The sequence below is a fragment of the Lichenostomus cassidix genome, chromosome 18 (genome assembly GCF_008360975.1).
Source record: "Lichenostomus cassidix isolate B80296 chromosome 18, HeHo_3.0, whole genome shotgun sequence".
Lineage (NCBI taxonomy): Eukaryota > Metazoa > Chordata > Aves > Passeriformes > Meliphagidae > Lichenostomus > Lichenostomus cassidix.
In genome coordinates, this window is record NC_139498.1 from 9,735,432 (window position 1) to 9,751,285 (window position 15,854).

Sequence of the window (15,854 nt, forward strand, 5' to 3'; positions counted from 1 at the left end):
ACAATGCCCTGCCCAGGGCCTTTTGTAGAACTTGGGGCTGCTGTAAAACCCCACAGCTCAGGGCACAGATGCCCTCTCTGCCCTTTTTTTTAAACCTTCCCTGCTTGGAGAAGGGTGCTCCAGAGCATTTGTAAGCCCTGGCTTGGCCTCAGCATGTCTGGAAGCAGGGCAGACACTCTGCTCATCATCCTTGGCCACCAGGCCTGCATGGAGGGTGCAGAGGAGGGGACAGTGGTGGAAGGTGCTTTCAAACCCCGTGACTCATGCAAAGCAAGCCCATGTGTTCCCTCATCAGGATGGCTGCAGGAGTTACCTTGGCTCGCTCCAGACTTTTTCGCTGTTCATGGAATGCAGATGGGCTTTTCAGTGCTGCAACAGGAAAGAAAGAGGAGCAGTCAGCACAGGAGTGGAAGCAAGCAGCTACCAGGATATTCAGCAACAGCATTTTAATGAGTGCTATAAAAATAGCAACACAAACTAGCTGTTCTCTTTATTGCACTGACTAAAAATAACTCAGGAAAGCTCTGGGAAATCCCATGCTCTCAGCCAGTCCACAGCAAGAGAGCAGGGGGGACGGAGAGCATGGGGAGAGCAGGAGGCACGTGGGCAGGGAGGGGTGCAGGCTTGGAAACACAGTGCTCTGTGGGACACCTCAGAGAGCAGACACATCTTGTCCCTGTCATTTCCCTGCAGGTCATGGAAGGCACCACAGCTCCAGAAGACAGATCTGGGAAGAGCAAACACCTGTGAGGGATTTCACCTGAAAGTAAAACCTACAGGTGACAGATTTGAGGTCAGCAGGAAAGCTAATACCTGTCTCAGCTCTTGGGGTCTGTGGTGCAGCCTCCAGTGAGGGCACTGTGAGATGACCCTTTATCCCTCTTCTGTCCCTGCCCCTGACTGGACATTTGTCCTGTCCCCTGCTCAGAAGCAGCTGTGTGGGACCTCTCTGGGCAGGCAGGCAACAGACCATGTCCTCAGCATCTCCTGACTCCAAGGAGCATTAACCTAGAAGTGGTCCCAAAAAAAAGGCCAATAATCCCTTGCTCTTGGACCAGTGAAAGCCAGTCGCATGGAGCAGTCTGTTTTGGAGTCATGGAGAACTTTGCACATTTCCTTGTTTACTGTGGTTCAGTAGAAATCAAGGCAGAATTTGCATGGTGAAGGGGTCAATACTTCTCACATCTTACAAAAATTCTTTTCTGTCTGTGTAAGCAGACAAAACTAACTGTTCCCATTGGGACAAGGAAGGGGAAGGTGTCCTGACCCACAAAAACAGTCTGCTGCAACTCTTTGTTTGGCAACTGAAATTCTCTTTCCATCTTCTGAATGGGATCCAATAAAGACAGAGACTATTTTCACGCAGATCTTGTTATCCTCTGTCAGTCTAGAGGAAGATGAAAAGAAGACTGGGGAGAAACAGGAAAGGTTTGGGAGTCCTCTGAACAGACTTTTGGTGGTCAGCACTCAGGCAACCCCTGAAACATCCAGTGAATCACAGAAAAACACAGAAGGCATATTCCTACTCCTGACATTTGGAAAGCAGACAGACAGACAAGCTGGTGTTGCTGTGCCATGCTCTGGTGAGCAGCCACCAGCACTGGTGACAGCTGGCTTAATCAGAAGCAAAATCAAATAGTGCACAAGAGAAAATAAAGTCAGCAAGAGAGATGACTTTCCCAGCCCTGCTTCTGTGAAGTACTGAGTTGGCAGTGTCCTACAGGCACTGACGAAGCACCGTGCTGTTCAAGAGGAAAGTGATGCAGAGTTTAGTAATTTACCAAGATTTTTGGAGGGATTATGTGGGTGCTGCAGCTTGTATTAGTGTGCAAAACAAATAAAGACATGGCTAACAGTGCTAGTTCAGAGGATTCGTCAGGGGATGACATGTCAGTGTGAAATGGCTGAGGGTCTGGAAGCACTGGGGCAGAGCTGCTGTCTGTGGCACTGATAACCATGGGACAGTTGCTTTAAGGTTGCAGTGAGAGGATGAGGTGGTGGCTGTGTACAGCAGGAGGGCCTTCAAGCACAACTATTTTTGCAGCCCATCATAGCTGGGGAACCTTGTATTGGTGAATCCTCAATCCTGCAATCTGCCTCCTCTTCCCTTCAGGCAAGTGAGGTGGATCTGCCCCAGGACAACAGTCTGGGCAGGTCTAAAGAGGATTTACCCATGCTCATTGCTATAGCTGCCTTTCTGCAGGTGACCTTGCATGGTTTTGGTTTACAGTGCTTTTTGCTGGGTCTGGAGCAGTTTCACTCGGATAAAACAACTGCATATGTTGGTGCATGAACTGGAAACCTCCTACTCAGTGAGGCTGAGGAATGGAGCAGGCTCTGCTCTCACCTGCACTCCTGTGCATCAGGAGCATGGCTGGGTCCCAACAACCCTGGATCTCCCCTTGCTTTCAGAGGATCCTCCATATCCAGTGCCACAGGGCTGAACGAATTCACAGGCTGCTGTTGCCTACCAGTCTGTGCCTGTCTTAATTTGTAGAGCCTGTTTCAGTAGTTCTGTTTGTTTTGCCAGCTTAATGTTCAATTTACAGCCTGACAACCTCTGCCCATGAGTGCAGCTTTGAACCTGAAGTCTTGTGCAGTGCCACTGCTGCTGAGCATCCTCCTTTAGGCAGGTCTTGCCTTCTCCAATGACAGAGCCACCTGAGCTTTCACATTTCTTAAAGGACCATCCAAGGAAGAGTGAACAAAGCTCAGCTATGCAATGACATTAATCTTTCCCGATCAAATCAAGCACAGATTGAGGTAAGGACGTTCATCTCACTGCGCTATGCTCAGGTAACACTGATACTTCTCCCTGCACAATTCTCTTGGATACCAAAACCCAGCCAGATTTCTAGGACTCTCTCCCGTGTTTCCCACTCACTGTGTATAGCTGCACTGCTGAACAGATGAGGAGGCTCTGTGGGTGCTCAGCAAATCTCTCTCTCTACAAGGGTTTCTACAAACCCTCAATTTCTTTATCCAACATGTGGTTCTGTCACTCTGACCTTCCACCTGTCTTTCTTGTCTCTGTCTGAAATGGATGAGTTAGAAAAACAAAGTCTCTCTGTCCTGGGATTATATGAGCAGAAAGTGCATGCAATGCGTTGGAATCAATCCTTGTGCAAAATCTGCTGTGCCATGTGAGACCAAGTGCATGCTCCAAGCCTGAGCCCAAACCTGCCTCTCACCATGGAGACCACCCATCTTTCCAGAAGATTCTCCACCCCTCTGTGAGAGCAATATGGATCCATTTTTTACTCTCCTGCAATACCTGTGAAGTGACATCCTGTCCTGGTGCACCTCCCAGGGCCCACCTTACCTGCTGCTCCTCAGAACCAGCAGGGCATAGGAAGATATGGTTAACAAAGACTTGTTTTCCATAAGGAGTGTCTGCACATGCCCAAGCCATGGGGAAACTGGCTGAGGCTCCCACGTATTAAATGCTAACATCTGAAACTTCCTCCTGATGTCAAATTCGTCAGTTAAATTCTGTATGTTTGTTTTTATAATGGCATAAGTGCCTTTTCTTCTATTACTTTCAGTGAGTGAACTGTGCTCGAGTTTCCCAAAATGGTCTTCTTGGACAGAAACCAGACTGCAAAATGTCAGCTTAGGAGTTGAGAGTGCAAAGAAGCTGTAAGTAACAGGAAAATACCCTTCAGTTGTCATCACATAAATTTGGCTTAATACTTTGCAATGTGTAAGGTTTGAGATGTTGGGTGTGACAGCACAGCCTCTCAGAGCAGCCCCAGGTGCACAAACCCCTCAGGAGGCACTGCTGCCCCATGTGTGTGCAGTGGGGTGTCCTGTACTTTGTCCCAGTGTCCCCACCTTTACTGGCTGCACTTTGCAATTTGGAAGAGGTTAGACGTATTTTTGGCCAATGACTGTGTTCTTAGTTCTCGCAGACCTCTAACAAATGTCACAGTATTTTGTTTAAAGTTTCAGCACCTGGAGTCTTGTGATCAAAATGCCTGCCTTTTGGTGGCAGGCAGCATAAAATCTGAATGTTTAAAGAAATACACAGGTGAAAAATGGAAAGACAATGCATTTATCAATCTTAAAACTGTTGATCATTTTGGATGTCCTGATTTTTGTCATCCTGCTCGAGTTTTCCTAATGGTTGATGCTGACAAGAATGTCCTGAGAAGGTGCCTGTTGCTTGGCACAGTCCTCCAGGGGGGCAGGGGGATGGACAGGGTGCAGCAAGCAGTGCTAGAGCCATGCTCTTAGACAGGTGGTGTTCTGCTGTTTAGGCAAGAGCTCCATCACAGTCTTCAAGGGCAACCAGAAGAGACAGAAGTGACACAGCCTCTGGAAAATTGTGATCTTAGGAGTGAACCCCAAGGGGTCCTTGATGGGACAGAAAGGATAATCCTCTACCTGGGTCCCAGGTAACCACAGGTTTGCACATGGAGCCTGAGCTAGGTCAGGATGGAGTATTCCACTGAGCAGGGCTGAGCTCCCAACATCCTTTCTCCAGTGGTGCTACAGGTTTCGTGATGCACCTGCAGGTGCAGAAGGGGATTGTTTTCATTCACTGACTTTTTGGGCTCTAGCAGCTGACTTTCTGGAACAGAATGCTTTCATGATAATGCTGTCCTGAAGCTCGTCCTTCACGCTCAAATGCCAGGTGAGCAGGGGTGGATGGGGTGAGAGAGGAAACACATCTGTCACTCTGCAGCAATCAGCCCCTGTGGGGATTCACTGGCCTCAGGTGTGCAGTGCCAGCCCTGCCCTGTGGGTCCTGCCTGGGCACAGATCCAAGTGTGCCTCAGTCCTCCAGGGGCTGCCTGTCTGCACTGGGCCAAGGCAGTTCCCCAGAGCTGCCTCTCTCTCCAGCCCTCTCATCCTCCTCCTTGTCCTGTCATAGAGGTACCTGACTTGTCCTGTCACAGAGGTTCCTGGCTTTTATAGGAGGACAGGAGATTCTCTGCCCTTGTCTATGTGAACAGCTTTGTGAGTTCTCTGCTTGAGTTGGATATACTTGTCCTGCTACAGTGACCTCTGGGATGGGGAACTCTGCAGCTGAAATTTTGGATGGTGTAAGGTAAGCATCTCTCCTGACTTCAGTTTGTGTAGGGGCATTATAGTCTGTGATAAATGCAGTGTACAGCACCAGGGCAGGAAGGAAAGTCCCCCTGGTAGCACTTTGCTCCCAGCTCTGTGGGTCTGAGTGGGCAGCTGGTGCCAGGCAATGCCCCAGCAGTGCCCAGGATGAACATAGCCCTCTAGAGGAGCCAGGGTGAAAAAGGCAGAAGAAGATACTCACGTGGCATGATGCCTTGGTCTGCCAGCTGCTCACGGGTTCTTCTCTGCTGGAGCCGTAGCTGTAAAACTGTGAGAGAGAGAGTGTCAGGGAGAGGGGCAGGATTGTACTGAGGTGCTAATACAAAGTGAGTGGGGTCTGTGTGTGGCACAGAGGTCTGGCACTGATCCCTGCTGCTGCTGGACCAGCCTTGTGAACAGAGTGCTCCAAGCCAAGGGGCTGCCAGGGAGGAGCTGAAAGGCTGTACCCACCCTGCCCTGCCTTCTGCACAGAGGAGCAGGGCTGGGCTGCTCTGGCACAGGCAGCACCCAGTGCCTAGGACAGGCTGAGCCCTGCCTGGCACCTGCAATAGGGGCATCAATGACTGTGGCTTCAGCTCATGTTGTTGCTGAGCTCGGAGCTCTGAAGTTGGGATGTTCTCCCTCACCCAAGCACTGTGGGCTGAGTCGAGCTTTCCAACTCCATCAGCCTTCTGGGGGCCTGGCAGCACATTTTCAGCACATTTTCAGCCCATTGAGGGGGATGCAGATATGCTTGCTGGACCCAGGGGATACAGATAATGTGGTGAGGAATGAATAGTGCCATATCTGTGTGAACACACTGCTCCAAGGACCTGGAATCTCCCATATAACTTCCTTTTAGAAGCAATGTGCTGACAGATGGGAATGACCCACTGAGTGGCTTAGTGCCAGCTTAACCTCAGCTACAGAGCATCAACTAGGCATCCAGCAAAGAAGCACCTCTCAATATTTACATCATGTAGTGATAGCTCACCACACCTGCAGCCTGCCTTGTGCAAGGCTACAGATCTCTGCATAGCCCAGGGCTGCACAAGTTAGCTCATCCCATCACCTGGGTAACCATGCCTGTACTTTGAGTTAGTATCATGTTCTACACCTTGGGTTTTGCAAATTTGTCATCAAGAGAACATCTGCATCACAAGGTAAAACCACAAAACTCAATTCCATGCTTTCCTGCTGGAGGCTCAGTACAGCTTGCCACGAGGATCTGACATAACTGCACATTTATTCCCTGCCCACCAGCACAGCCCCAGGCTGCTTCCCCTGAGCTGCCTGGAATGAGCTAGGGTTGGAAGGAAAAGAAAGGCAAGAACAGCATTTTCATCCTTGGAAACAACCTGCTGAGCTCTCCCAACAGCTCATGTCTAAAATGCAGCTTCCCTGGGATGTGGGATGGAGCTGAAAAACAATCCCTTCCAGAGCAGTCCCCCAAGCATGAGGCTCCCTGAGATGCCATTGCTTGTGACTTTTCCATGTCCTCTGTACAAACCATGTTTCACATTCAGAGCAAATGTTTAGTGAAGGCCTCATGTGGGACAATGATCTCCTGCCAAATTCCAGCACTTCTTTGGACACCAAAGATAGATTCTTGCTGTGAGGGAAAAATGCAGCCTTCAGTATGTGGTGAAGTCTGTGTGTGTGCTGCTCTTCTTAAGCCAGGGTGAAACTGGTAGCTGAAGTCACTGGCAAACCTTGCTGCCAGGGGAGTCTGTAGCCCTCCACTGCCCCATGGCAACACCCCCAGTCAGCACTGGTTCTGCCTGGGGGCACAGATTTGGACCCTCACGCTCTGAGTACCTACATTGCACCCAGTTATCTGACCCTTTGCAGAATCATTCCCCTCATGGGCCCTCAAACCAAACAACACAGTCCATGCTTTGGGCGTGCCTGTTTCTCCTCCTGGGCTATACAGGCAGTTTAAAGGTAACAAGCTCATGGCTGGTATCTTACTCAGGCTGAGATGTACCCCAGTTTCTCTGTGTAGAACCTTCTCCATGACTGCTCACAATACTGAAGATCTGTGCAGAGCTTGGCACTTTCCCTGAGGAAAAGATGGATCTTTATGGAAAGGAGCTAAGGGTGTGGCTAGCACAGGTCTTTCCCATGAGAAATCTTTTTGTGTTTTATAAATAAAGATAAGGTTTGGATGTTATTAAAAACAGTGTCCCAAGACTTGGACAGTGCAGACCTGGCCAATCAGGCCTAGGGGGAGGTTTTTGACTGACCAATCTGGGTGACTTTTGAAAACTCTATATATATGATGAAATCAAAACAATAAAGGCCTTTTCCTTCTTGCCACTGAGAACTGGATTCTTCTCTCTGCTAGCGGCTCAACAGCGACATAAGGGTGCTCAGAGACTGTTCAAGAATAAAAATGATTTGTCGCTCACCCAAGAATGGTTCTCTGCTCTCCCAGTCCTGGTCCAATATCCCAGGCATCAGAGCATCCTGCCTTCAACTGAGGCAATTTACATACAACATCACATCATTAACAGGAATCAGAGACAGCACAGCCTTCTCGAGTCACATACACCACCCTGTCAAGGACACAGCAGTGTTCCACCAGGCTGTAAAATATCCTGAGTGAGGATCCTCCATCACTTCCCTTCACAGCTCCCACGTGTGCCAAATTATTTGCACCATTTCACTCCAACTTCCGACACAGCCAGACCAAGTGATGTACCACATCCACGTTGGCAAGGGGGATTCTAACACTCTGTGCATTCAAGGCCCACATTCCCTGCTGCTTCTGCTTATTTCATAGCCCTTCCTAGCAAACAAACAATTCACCAGCCCCACTGAGCAGCCAGCTGTCAGGCAGGCTGGTGAGGAGAAAAAGGAGAGGGTACAAATTCCCTTGGAGCATAGCTTGGGAGGTGATGATGATTTCCTGTGTGGTGGGCATAAGATTCATCATCTGCCCTGATGCCAGAAGTGACGAAAATGTGTGGGTTTCACTGCCACAGCTCTCCCTCTGCTTGGCTGCAGGAGCAGAACTTGGGAACCCCGATTTCCCAGATCCCACTGCCTTCCAGTGAGCAGGGCACAGTCTGGGGAATCCCACCCCACTGCAGCTGGTGTGTGCTCCAGCTCACAGCCCCTCCTTTGCCTCCTGCCCTGTGGACAGACTGTCACAGAGGGAATCTGGGGCTATGTAATGATAATTTTGTGCAAGAAGTAAAGGTCTTCAATGTGGCTTTGTGTGCTGATGGGTAGAAAGGCGGTGACCCAGCAATGTCACTCACTGCTCTGGTGTGGCAGCTGAGCAATTCCATGGGCAGGTCACCTCCCCCAGACAAAGAGTTCGCTGTGGGCCATGCTGAGCTTACAAACGTCCTTAAGTCTGGCCCATCTTTAAACTACAGGGCAAGGAGGAAAATTTTATCCAGCCTTGCCTGTTCAGGGCATGCTGTCAAAAAATGTGAGGACAGGCCAGTGAAAGCACCAGCCATTTCCAGGAGCACACACTCAATGGTTGAAACAGTCATTTCAGCCACCAAATATTCATCCAAACCTGGGCCTCCTCACGCAGTAGGATGCATGACTTGACTCTCAAATATCTCTGTGAACTTCCAAAATCTGTTGCAAACCATGTGAAGAACCCTAGTGGACAGTGTCAGACAATAATACTGAATATCCCTGCACAAGAGGGAATCAGCCTCTAAGGCAGTGCTGTAGTTTGCAGCTTGGCAGCTGCCAGCTCAGGGCTTGCACCTTTCCCTTTCAACCAACAGTGCTTTAAAACAGTGCTGGAGGAGCCTCTGTCACCATCCAAACTACCACTTAGCTGCTTCTTTCCTTGCAGTCTGTTGATGCTGTGTCTGACTCCAGCTGCATTCCTGTCTTCTTCCTTTGCTGCATGTCTGGAAGTCTGAGCTCGGAGTGCTGTCACCTTCAATGTACGGGAATTGAATTTTCATGAATATTCTTATTTTTCAAAGGAACTGCTCTGCTAACACTTCAGATGAACATTTATGATACAAAGAGTAGTGGCTGGAGCACTGAACAGACAAACTTGGTCCCACTCCCCAGGATCCTTGTTGTCTGCCTGCACCAGCTTGGATGGTAAGAAGTGCCAGCCAGGAGCAGCCATGCACACTGGTCATCCTGTGCTACCACCAGCTGAGAAACAGCCTTTCTTTCAGCAACCCTGCTCCCTCCTGTGGACGGAAATCCTGAGAAATCCTCCCGGGGTGATGAGAGGCATGGCAGACCTATCCCAGTGAGTTTGCTCATGAATTTTTTCTGTTAGAAATACTCCTCACTTCTGTGCTAGCACCAAGTCCCACTTACTGATCCCAGATTCCAGAAATGTCCTGTGCAGTAGGGCTGTGTCAGTGATACAGACAAGACCTCCTGGCATCAGTCACAGCTGCTTCTGGTGGCCTAAGCTCTGAGCAACTACCCATGACTTGCAGTCATGAGTCATTCTCCTCTGTAGGAGCTGACCTCAGAGCTGTAGAAAGCTAAGAGGACAGCTTGGGCCTGGTGATGCACAGAAAAGACATGTTCAAATCTTCTCTCCACCCCAGGAACAGGCAGATCCAGCCATCTGCTTCAGCCTGGGAGGACACTTTGTGTCTGGTGCTCAGCAGACAGTCAGGGTGGGATGGGACTTTCATCACCTGCACCAGAGCATCTCCCCACTGGGGTATTTGCCAGAGCACTCCCAGCACCATCCTCTCCTTGGGGAATTGGCTTTAGCAGCACAGGGGATGAGCAGCATCAGGCATGTGTCCCATGGAGTGGGGGAAGTGCCCTCCTCACAAGGTTCAGGACAAGGACAGGCAGGCAAAGCCATGGCTGACCTGAGCTAGTGCTGGAGCTAGTCTGTCTGCAAGGAGACTGCTGAAAAAGCAGCAGCAAGGCACTGTCCCTTCTGCCACATTCCTGCCCTTCGTGACTCAGAGCTGGGGTTTGGAGTGTGAGTGAACCTCAGTGGTGCACAGGTTAGGGACAGCTCTGCTGGGGTGGGGGAATTTGCCAAAAAATTTGGAGTGATGAGGGGAGACTCCTGTTTGTACCAGCAGCAGTTTGGCTGCCCATCAAACAGCAGCTGGGCAAAGGTGAAACACAGGTCTGTCCATGGCCATGGAGTGTAGCAGAGGAGCCTGGTGATCTGCCCCTGGCAGACTGGCAGAAAGTGGCTCTGGAATCACAGAATATCCAGAATTGGAAGGGACCCATGAGGGTCATCGGATCCAACTCCTGGCCCTGCTTTGGACCCAGCACCCTTGAAAGGCAGGGCTGCTATGGGCTGTGGAGTGGCTTTTCATATAATGTCAGGTATTGTGTGAGCCTGCTGGGAGAGAGGAGCTGCCCTGTGGACTGTCCCAAGGTCCCAGCAGGGCAGGATCACTCTGGCAGGTTCAGTCATGTTCATGGCCTTCTCATGACTGTGTCTGTTCCTCACAGCTGCACCAGGAAGAAGAGTTTGTTCCCAAAGCAGGATATGGGAAGGACTGTGGGACTCCTTCCCAGCTGAGCAGCAGGCTGGCATCAAACTCCAATGTGGAGTGATTCTGAGCTGAGTGACAAGCCAGCCAGCCTCCTTGGTGCTGAGAGTCATAGGGCTCGCTTTTCTGGAGCTGCTGTTGTGCAAAAACACCTCAGCCAGACTTTGTCTTGAGCCCCTCCATGGATCTCAGCCCATCTGCTCTGCCCATAGCCATGAGCCACAATGTGATTTCTCTGTAACATCATGTCCCCAGGCCTGTGTTATCCACATGTAGGACCTGTGTGAGCAGAGGTGAAGCTCAGAGATAGAGCTGGAAATGGCACTGCTCAGCTAGGACAGCCATGGACAGCCCTGGTCAGTCCTTTCCCAGGTGGGTGCTGCTTTATCTCTGCCTGTGATGTCACTTCAGAGCTGGGAGCATTTTACTTCTAACAGATAGATGTGCTACAAATGTGTGTGTTACCTGGGAGAGTGCGCTGAAAAATATCTACATTGGTGAGAACTGCATTTCTAACCCCAAGCCCAGGTCTTCAGTACCTTGGAAGAGACACTAGGCTAGCACAGCTGGCTAGCAAAGAGCCCAGACCACCAAATGGGCACAACCAGCTGTGAAATCCCTCTGGAGGCTGTGTCCATCAAAACATGCAACTCCAATGTCACCAGGGTCCTGAGAACAGGCTCTCAGCTTGGAGTCACCCCTTCAGCATCCCCCTGACCAGCCCAGACAGATGTCTCCTGAAGCACAGTGAGGTATGTTTCGATCTGTGCTACAACACATGCTTGACTGACAAAGAAGCATTTGACTGCCCACTAAATCACTGAGGTACAAGATGCCAGAAAAATGAAACCAAGCACAAACTGATCTACACCAAGTCAGCGCTTTACAAAAACTTCACAAAACAGTCTCATCAGTTACAGCGAGGCCATGGTTTGAACACACACACTGACTGTGACCTGCACGAGTTCACAATCTGAGAGGAAACACAGGCACATGCTTTATCTTTGGACACCAGGAAAATCAAAATAAAGGTTCTGCCAAAACGCCTGGCCAAACACCCTACCAAGACCTATTCTCTTCTGCCTTTATTGACCTGCTGATTTTGGTCCAAATCACTCTCGCCACCGAAGGCAGACAGAATAAATTCCTCTCTCATCTCAGTTTCATTCAACCCTTATGTGTAAGCATGAATCCTTTCCTTCATGGAGCCAGGCAAGTGTTCTCTGCAAACCCACACCCATGTGTCCACAATTAGGCCTTGGTACCCCATGCCAAGCCATGCAGAGCCTTATTTATAGTGTTAAACTTTCACTTCTCACCAATTATCTGAACTACCGCTGAAATTAGGCAGATGTTGGCCTTGTAAACTCTTTACATGCAGCTGCAAAAAAAGCTCAGGGTTAAGGTTGGATCTGCGTATCCAGCTTTGTTTGCTTTGTCCGATGCCAATGCTTCTCCTCTGCTGGAGAACACTTGGTTTGTACTCAAAGCAAGAGATCACATAGATGATCATCTCTGGAAAGAGTTAAATGTGTTTCTGGAACAGCACTTAGATGTCCTAGTTGATTTAGTGCAATCCCATTGATAGTTGGATCGTATGGGATAGCATGGCAGACTTGAAGAATCATCATTCCTGCAAAATTTGTCAGGATGACCTCAGATCAGAATATTTATCTTCGGCCAAACAGACAAAATAAAGAGGCACACAGATCCTTGAGAAAGGGAAGCAGGACCCTGCCAGACTGCAGCATGATGGTGATTTGCTCTCTCTCCTCTGGAGTGGCTCCTGGTGCCTGGCACTGGGATAGCCACTGTCCCTCCACATGGCACAGCTGTGCTGGTCCTTCACTGGGGACATGAGAACAGGAGAAACCCCTGTGGTACTCCAGGGATGAGTGCTGGGCACACTGTGAAAAGCCACTGCCACCAGTACAGCAGCCTTTCCTGGATAAACACACTTTTGCTTGCTCCTGATGCTGTTAGATGGAAGTGAGAGACTGGAGAGTTGACCTTGGAGCCACACCAGTGCCACCATCTTCTAGCTGCCACCTCCTCACTCCACTTTCTGCCTGATGCATAACACAGAGATTGAAGGGATTCTGGGATGAGGAAACAACAAGTAATCCATCTCTAGCTCCCCTTAACACACTCACATAGCTCCTTCAGCTGCTCAGCGTGTGCAGGCCATGGAGAGACAGCAAAAGTTTAGTTATTAAGATTTACTTCAGCCCTCTTTAATATTGGCCTGGAATCCTTCAAAAGGGATTCAGACTCATCATGAGTCATGGAGCACAGCTAATCCTTCCCAAACCTGGGGAGCAAACAAAGCCTCACACCTGCTGGTTCAAGAGCGTTTCCAAAGCGATGGTGCATAGCTAAGTGTGGCTCCTTGGGGCTTGGCATTTCGGGGGCTGATCCCAAAATCCTGCCTTTGTGCAAGCTACACAGCTCTCTGGAGCTGCTGCTGCCCCGTGGCACAGCCCCTGGGCCATGCAGGATGGTGTGGGCACAGCCATGGGCTGTCTGAGACTTTGAACACTCTTCCAAGTGAATGGAGGATGGTAAATCAGAGCTCTGCACCTCCTGCCATCCTTGTGGGGCTTTAGAGCTGGCAAAGCCTGCACACAGAGCAGGGACACCACAAGAAACTGTCCCATAGTGACTTTGCAAATAAAAGAGATTCATTGAATGCTAGCTTTTTCTTCTCTATTCCCCATGTTATTAAAAATCCAGCAAAAACTGAAAGCAGCTTTATTGACTTATTTGGGTTTCTCAGCATCCTGGTCTCCTCCCACTGTCTCACACCCTGTGACAACCAGGGCTGTGCTGTGGCCATGTCCCACAACACCAGCGGTCACAGCCGTGGGGACAGCGAGGTGCAGAAACACATTTGGGATTTTGGTGAGCCCAGCTAAAAAAAATCAACAGGCAGAGAAATCTTGTTGAATGGGAAGCCTGTCTTTCACCAGGCCATAGCAAGGGACAGCAGTTGTGGGAATAAATAATGAACCAAAGAATGCCCCACAAATTGACTATCCTAGAAATGCTGAAAGTCATGAGAATTTATGGATGCAAAGACCCACAAAGTTTACTTTTCCTGGAGAATCATTTGAAAAATATGTTTAGAGAGCCCACTGTTGGTTCCATAATAAAGCCAGCTTACAAATAAACCAGAAATGAGCCTTGAAAACAATCCTGGTTCATCTGAAAAGAATGCAGGGACAATGCACAGCCCGTCCTCCGCTCCTCAGGGAGGTGGCAGTGTTGCTTTGTACATGCTGGAGGAATTGTTGCGGACTGAGATTTTTTTCCAAATGAACAGCAGTGTACCATAATATACCAACAAAATTTAAGGAATGACTTAATCTAATGAAATGTAAGATCAGAGCGATATGGAAACCACACCAAAGACCTGGACCCAGGCTTTGTATAATTCAGCCAGACTAGGACACTTGTGTTTGCACACACACTCTGGGGTTTTCAACCAATTGCCAACTTTGTATTTGCTGAGAAAACAAAGTTTAAGTTGACCACCCAGCTATCTAAGAGATCCTGATAACACCACTCATGTCTCCCATCAGTATCATAAATCTCCCATTTCATTATCTACAATGCATAAGGAGGCAAAAACACACAGAGCGTGGGTGACATGCCAGACCGGGTGCATGTTCCAATGAGACTGCCCTGTCTGCATTTAAAGCATCCCGTACAGCACAAGCAGCTGATTTGCCTGCACATCCTCACAGATAATATTCCTTCACCTCTAGGAAGGTCAGAGAAAGCACCTTGAGAACATTTTTGGGACATTACTGTTAAAATTGCAGTATGTTATGATCACAAAAAAAGCCACAAGTCAGGATACCCACTCCCAAAGAGAGTATACTTACTATAGACGCAGCCAGTGACTAAAGGCATGAACATCCAGCAGAGGGGCTGATCTAGAAGCGACCGTCCCATAGTTCACCTTCACTCACCTTCACTCAGTGAATGTCCTCGGAGAAGCCCCTGCCCGGTGCTTCCCCTGACTTACGAGCTGCAGGCATGTTTTACTCGCAAACCCTCCGCGAGCGGCAATCAATTGTGTGCCTCTGGTTTTATTTCTCTGATGATGTCACTTTAAATACTTTTCATGTTCCATTTGTTATTTTTACTTCTAAAAATGACGCATTTCTTCAAATTCATTTTTCTCCAATTAGTCACAACTTAATGGAACAAGCTCGGCTGCCTGCCTGTCAGAGAGAGTGTCAGGCCCGTCCTCTCCGTGATTATCCCAGAAAGACCCGCAAGAGCACCTGGAATATATGGACGGCATTAAGCACCTTGTTTATCCCAGATGCCCTTTTGGCTCCCTGCCCAAATCCTTTGCAGCAGGGCCAGGGCAGGAGAACCAGGAACTGCAGTTTTACCAAAATAAACCACAGACATAAATCAAAGACAATGAAAAACCAGGAGGAAAAAAGCAAGAGAGAGGAAGGAAGATGCACCTCTTCACTCGTGGAACAGCCTCTGTGAGAGCAAAGCCGTGACAGTTCTACAACCAACCCCTCCAATCTTTTGCTCACATGCTGCTTCCGAACACTTAACGCAAAACAGTCTGTGGCTACAGCTTGACAGAGAGAAGTTTTAAGAGAAATCTCAAGGTTTTCCCTACCTGATCTGAACTTGCTCCGAATCAGCAAGGAGTGCTCAGACCCCAGGAGTGTCATGGTGACTCAGGGACCAGATCCAGACGCCCCTCACTTAAACCATTAACTTCCTCCACAGGGTAAAGCCGACCAGATCGTGGCTGGCGCTCAGGATTCATCCAGCTCTCCTGCACTCTCTGGGTGCTTTTACAGCCGGCTGGCAAGAAGCAGCAAGTGGCTTTGTAAGATTTGGTCCCATCCAGCACTGACCCTGCACAGACACCAACTGCTCCCCCTGTGCTGTGTTGAACTAATTAACGTGGAGCCAGCGGGAGCCTCCTCCCGCCCGGAGTTTACTACCAGCAGCTGGGTGTCCTGGCTGATGTCATCGTCTAGCGGGGAGCAGCGACTATCGGAAAGGGTCTCAGCAAAGACAGAAGTTTGATATCTGATACTAATTACTACCGGCCGTACGCAGCCAATCCGGGCGCTCCCCGTCTCAGCCGACTTTGGGAGCTGGAAATATCAACAGAGCCAAGGCTTAACTCTTTGCAGCATGGTGGGATTCGCACCTCGGCTCCTCATGGGGCTGGGGCTCCGAGTGTCCCAGGGATGAGGGAAGGGCTGGGGTCAGGACAAGTGTCTCGGGGAGAGGATGGCTTTGGGAAGGTGCTTCCGCCTGGGTGCTGCCTTGGATGCC

At 49.5% G+C, this 15,854-nt stretch overlaps 1 protein-coding gene across 14 annotated transcripts in view; it reads right to left on the reverse strand.

Annotated features, from left to right (window-relative positions):
* The window catches only part of MYOCD (myocardin), a 238,252-nt gene that overhangs the window by 22,267 nt on the left and 200,131 nt on the right, over nt 1-15,854 (reverse strand). For 4 of the 14 annotated variants that reach the window (XM_085077964.1, XM_085077963.1, XM_085077968.1 and 1 more), the window contains exons 3-4: nt 5,276-5,341; nt 314-369 (exon numbers count right to left, since the gene is read on the reverse strand). In XM_085077964.1, coding sequence (XP_084934090.1) covers nt 314-369; nt 5,276-5,341 — 122 coding nt within the window. Of the gene's footprint in view, nt 1-313; nt 370-4,386; nt 4,512-5,275; nt 5,342-14,416; nt 14,822-15,180; nt 15,575-15,854 lie in introns of those variants that run through there. The other 10 variants (XM_085077977.1, XM_085077973.1, XM_085077970.1 and 7 more) reach the window with 9 other exon arrangements.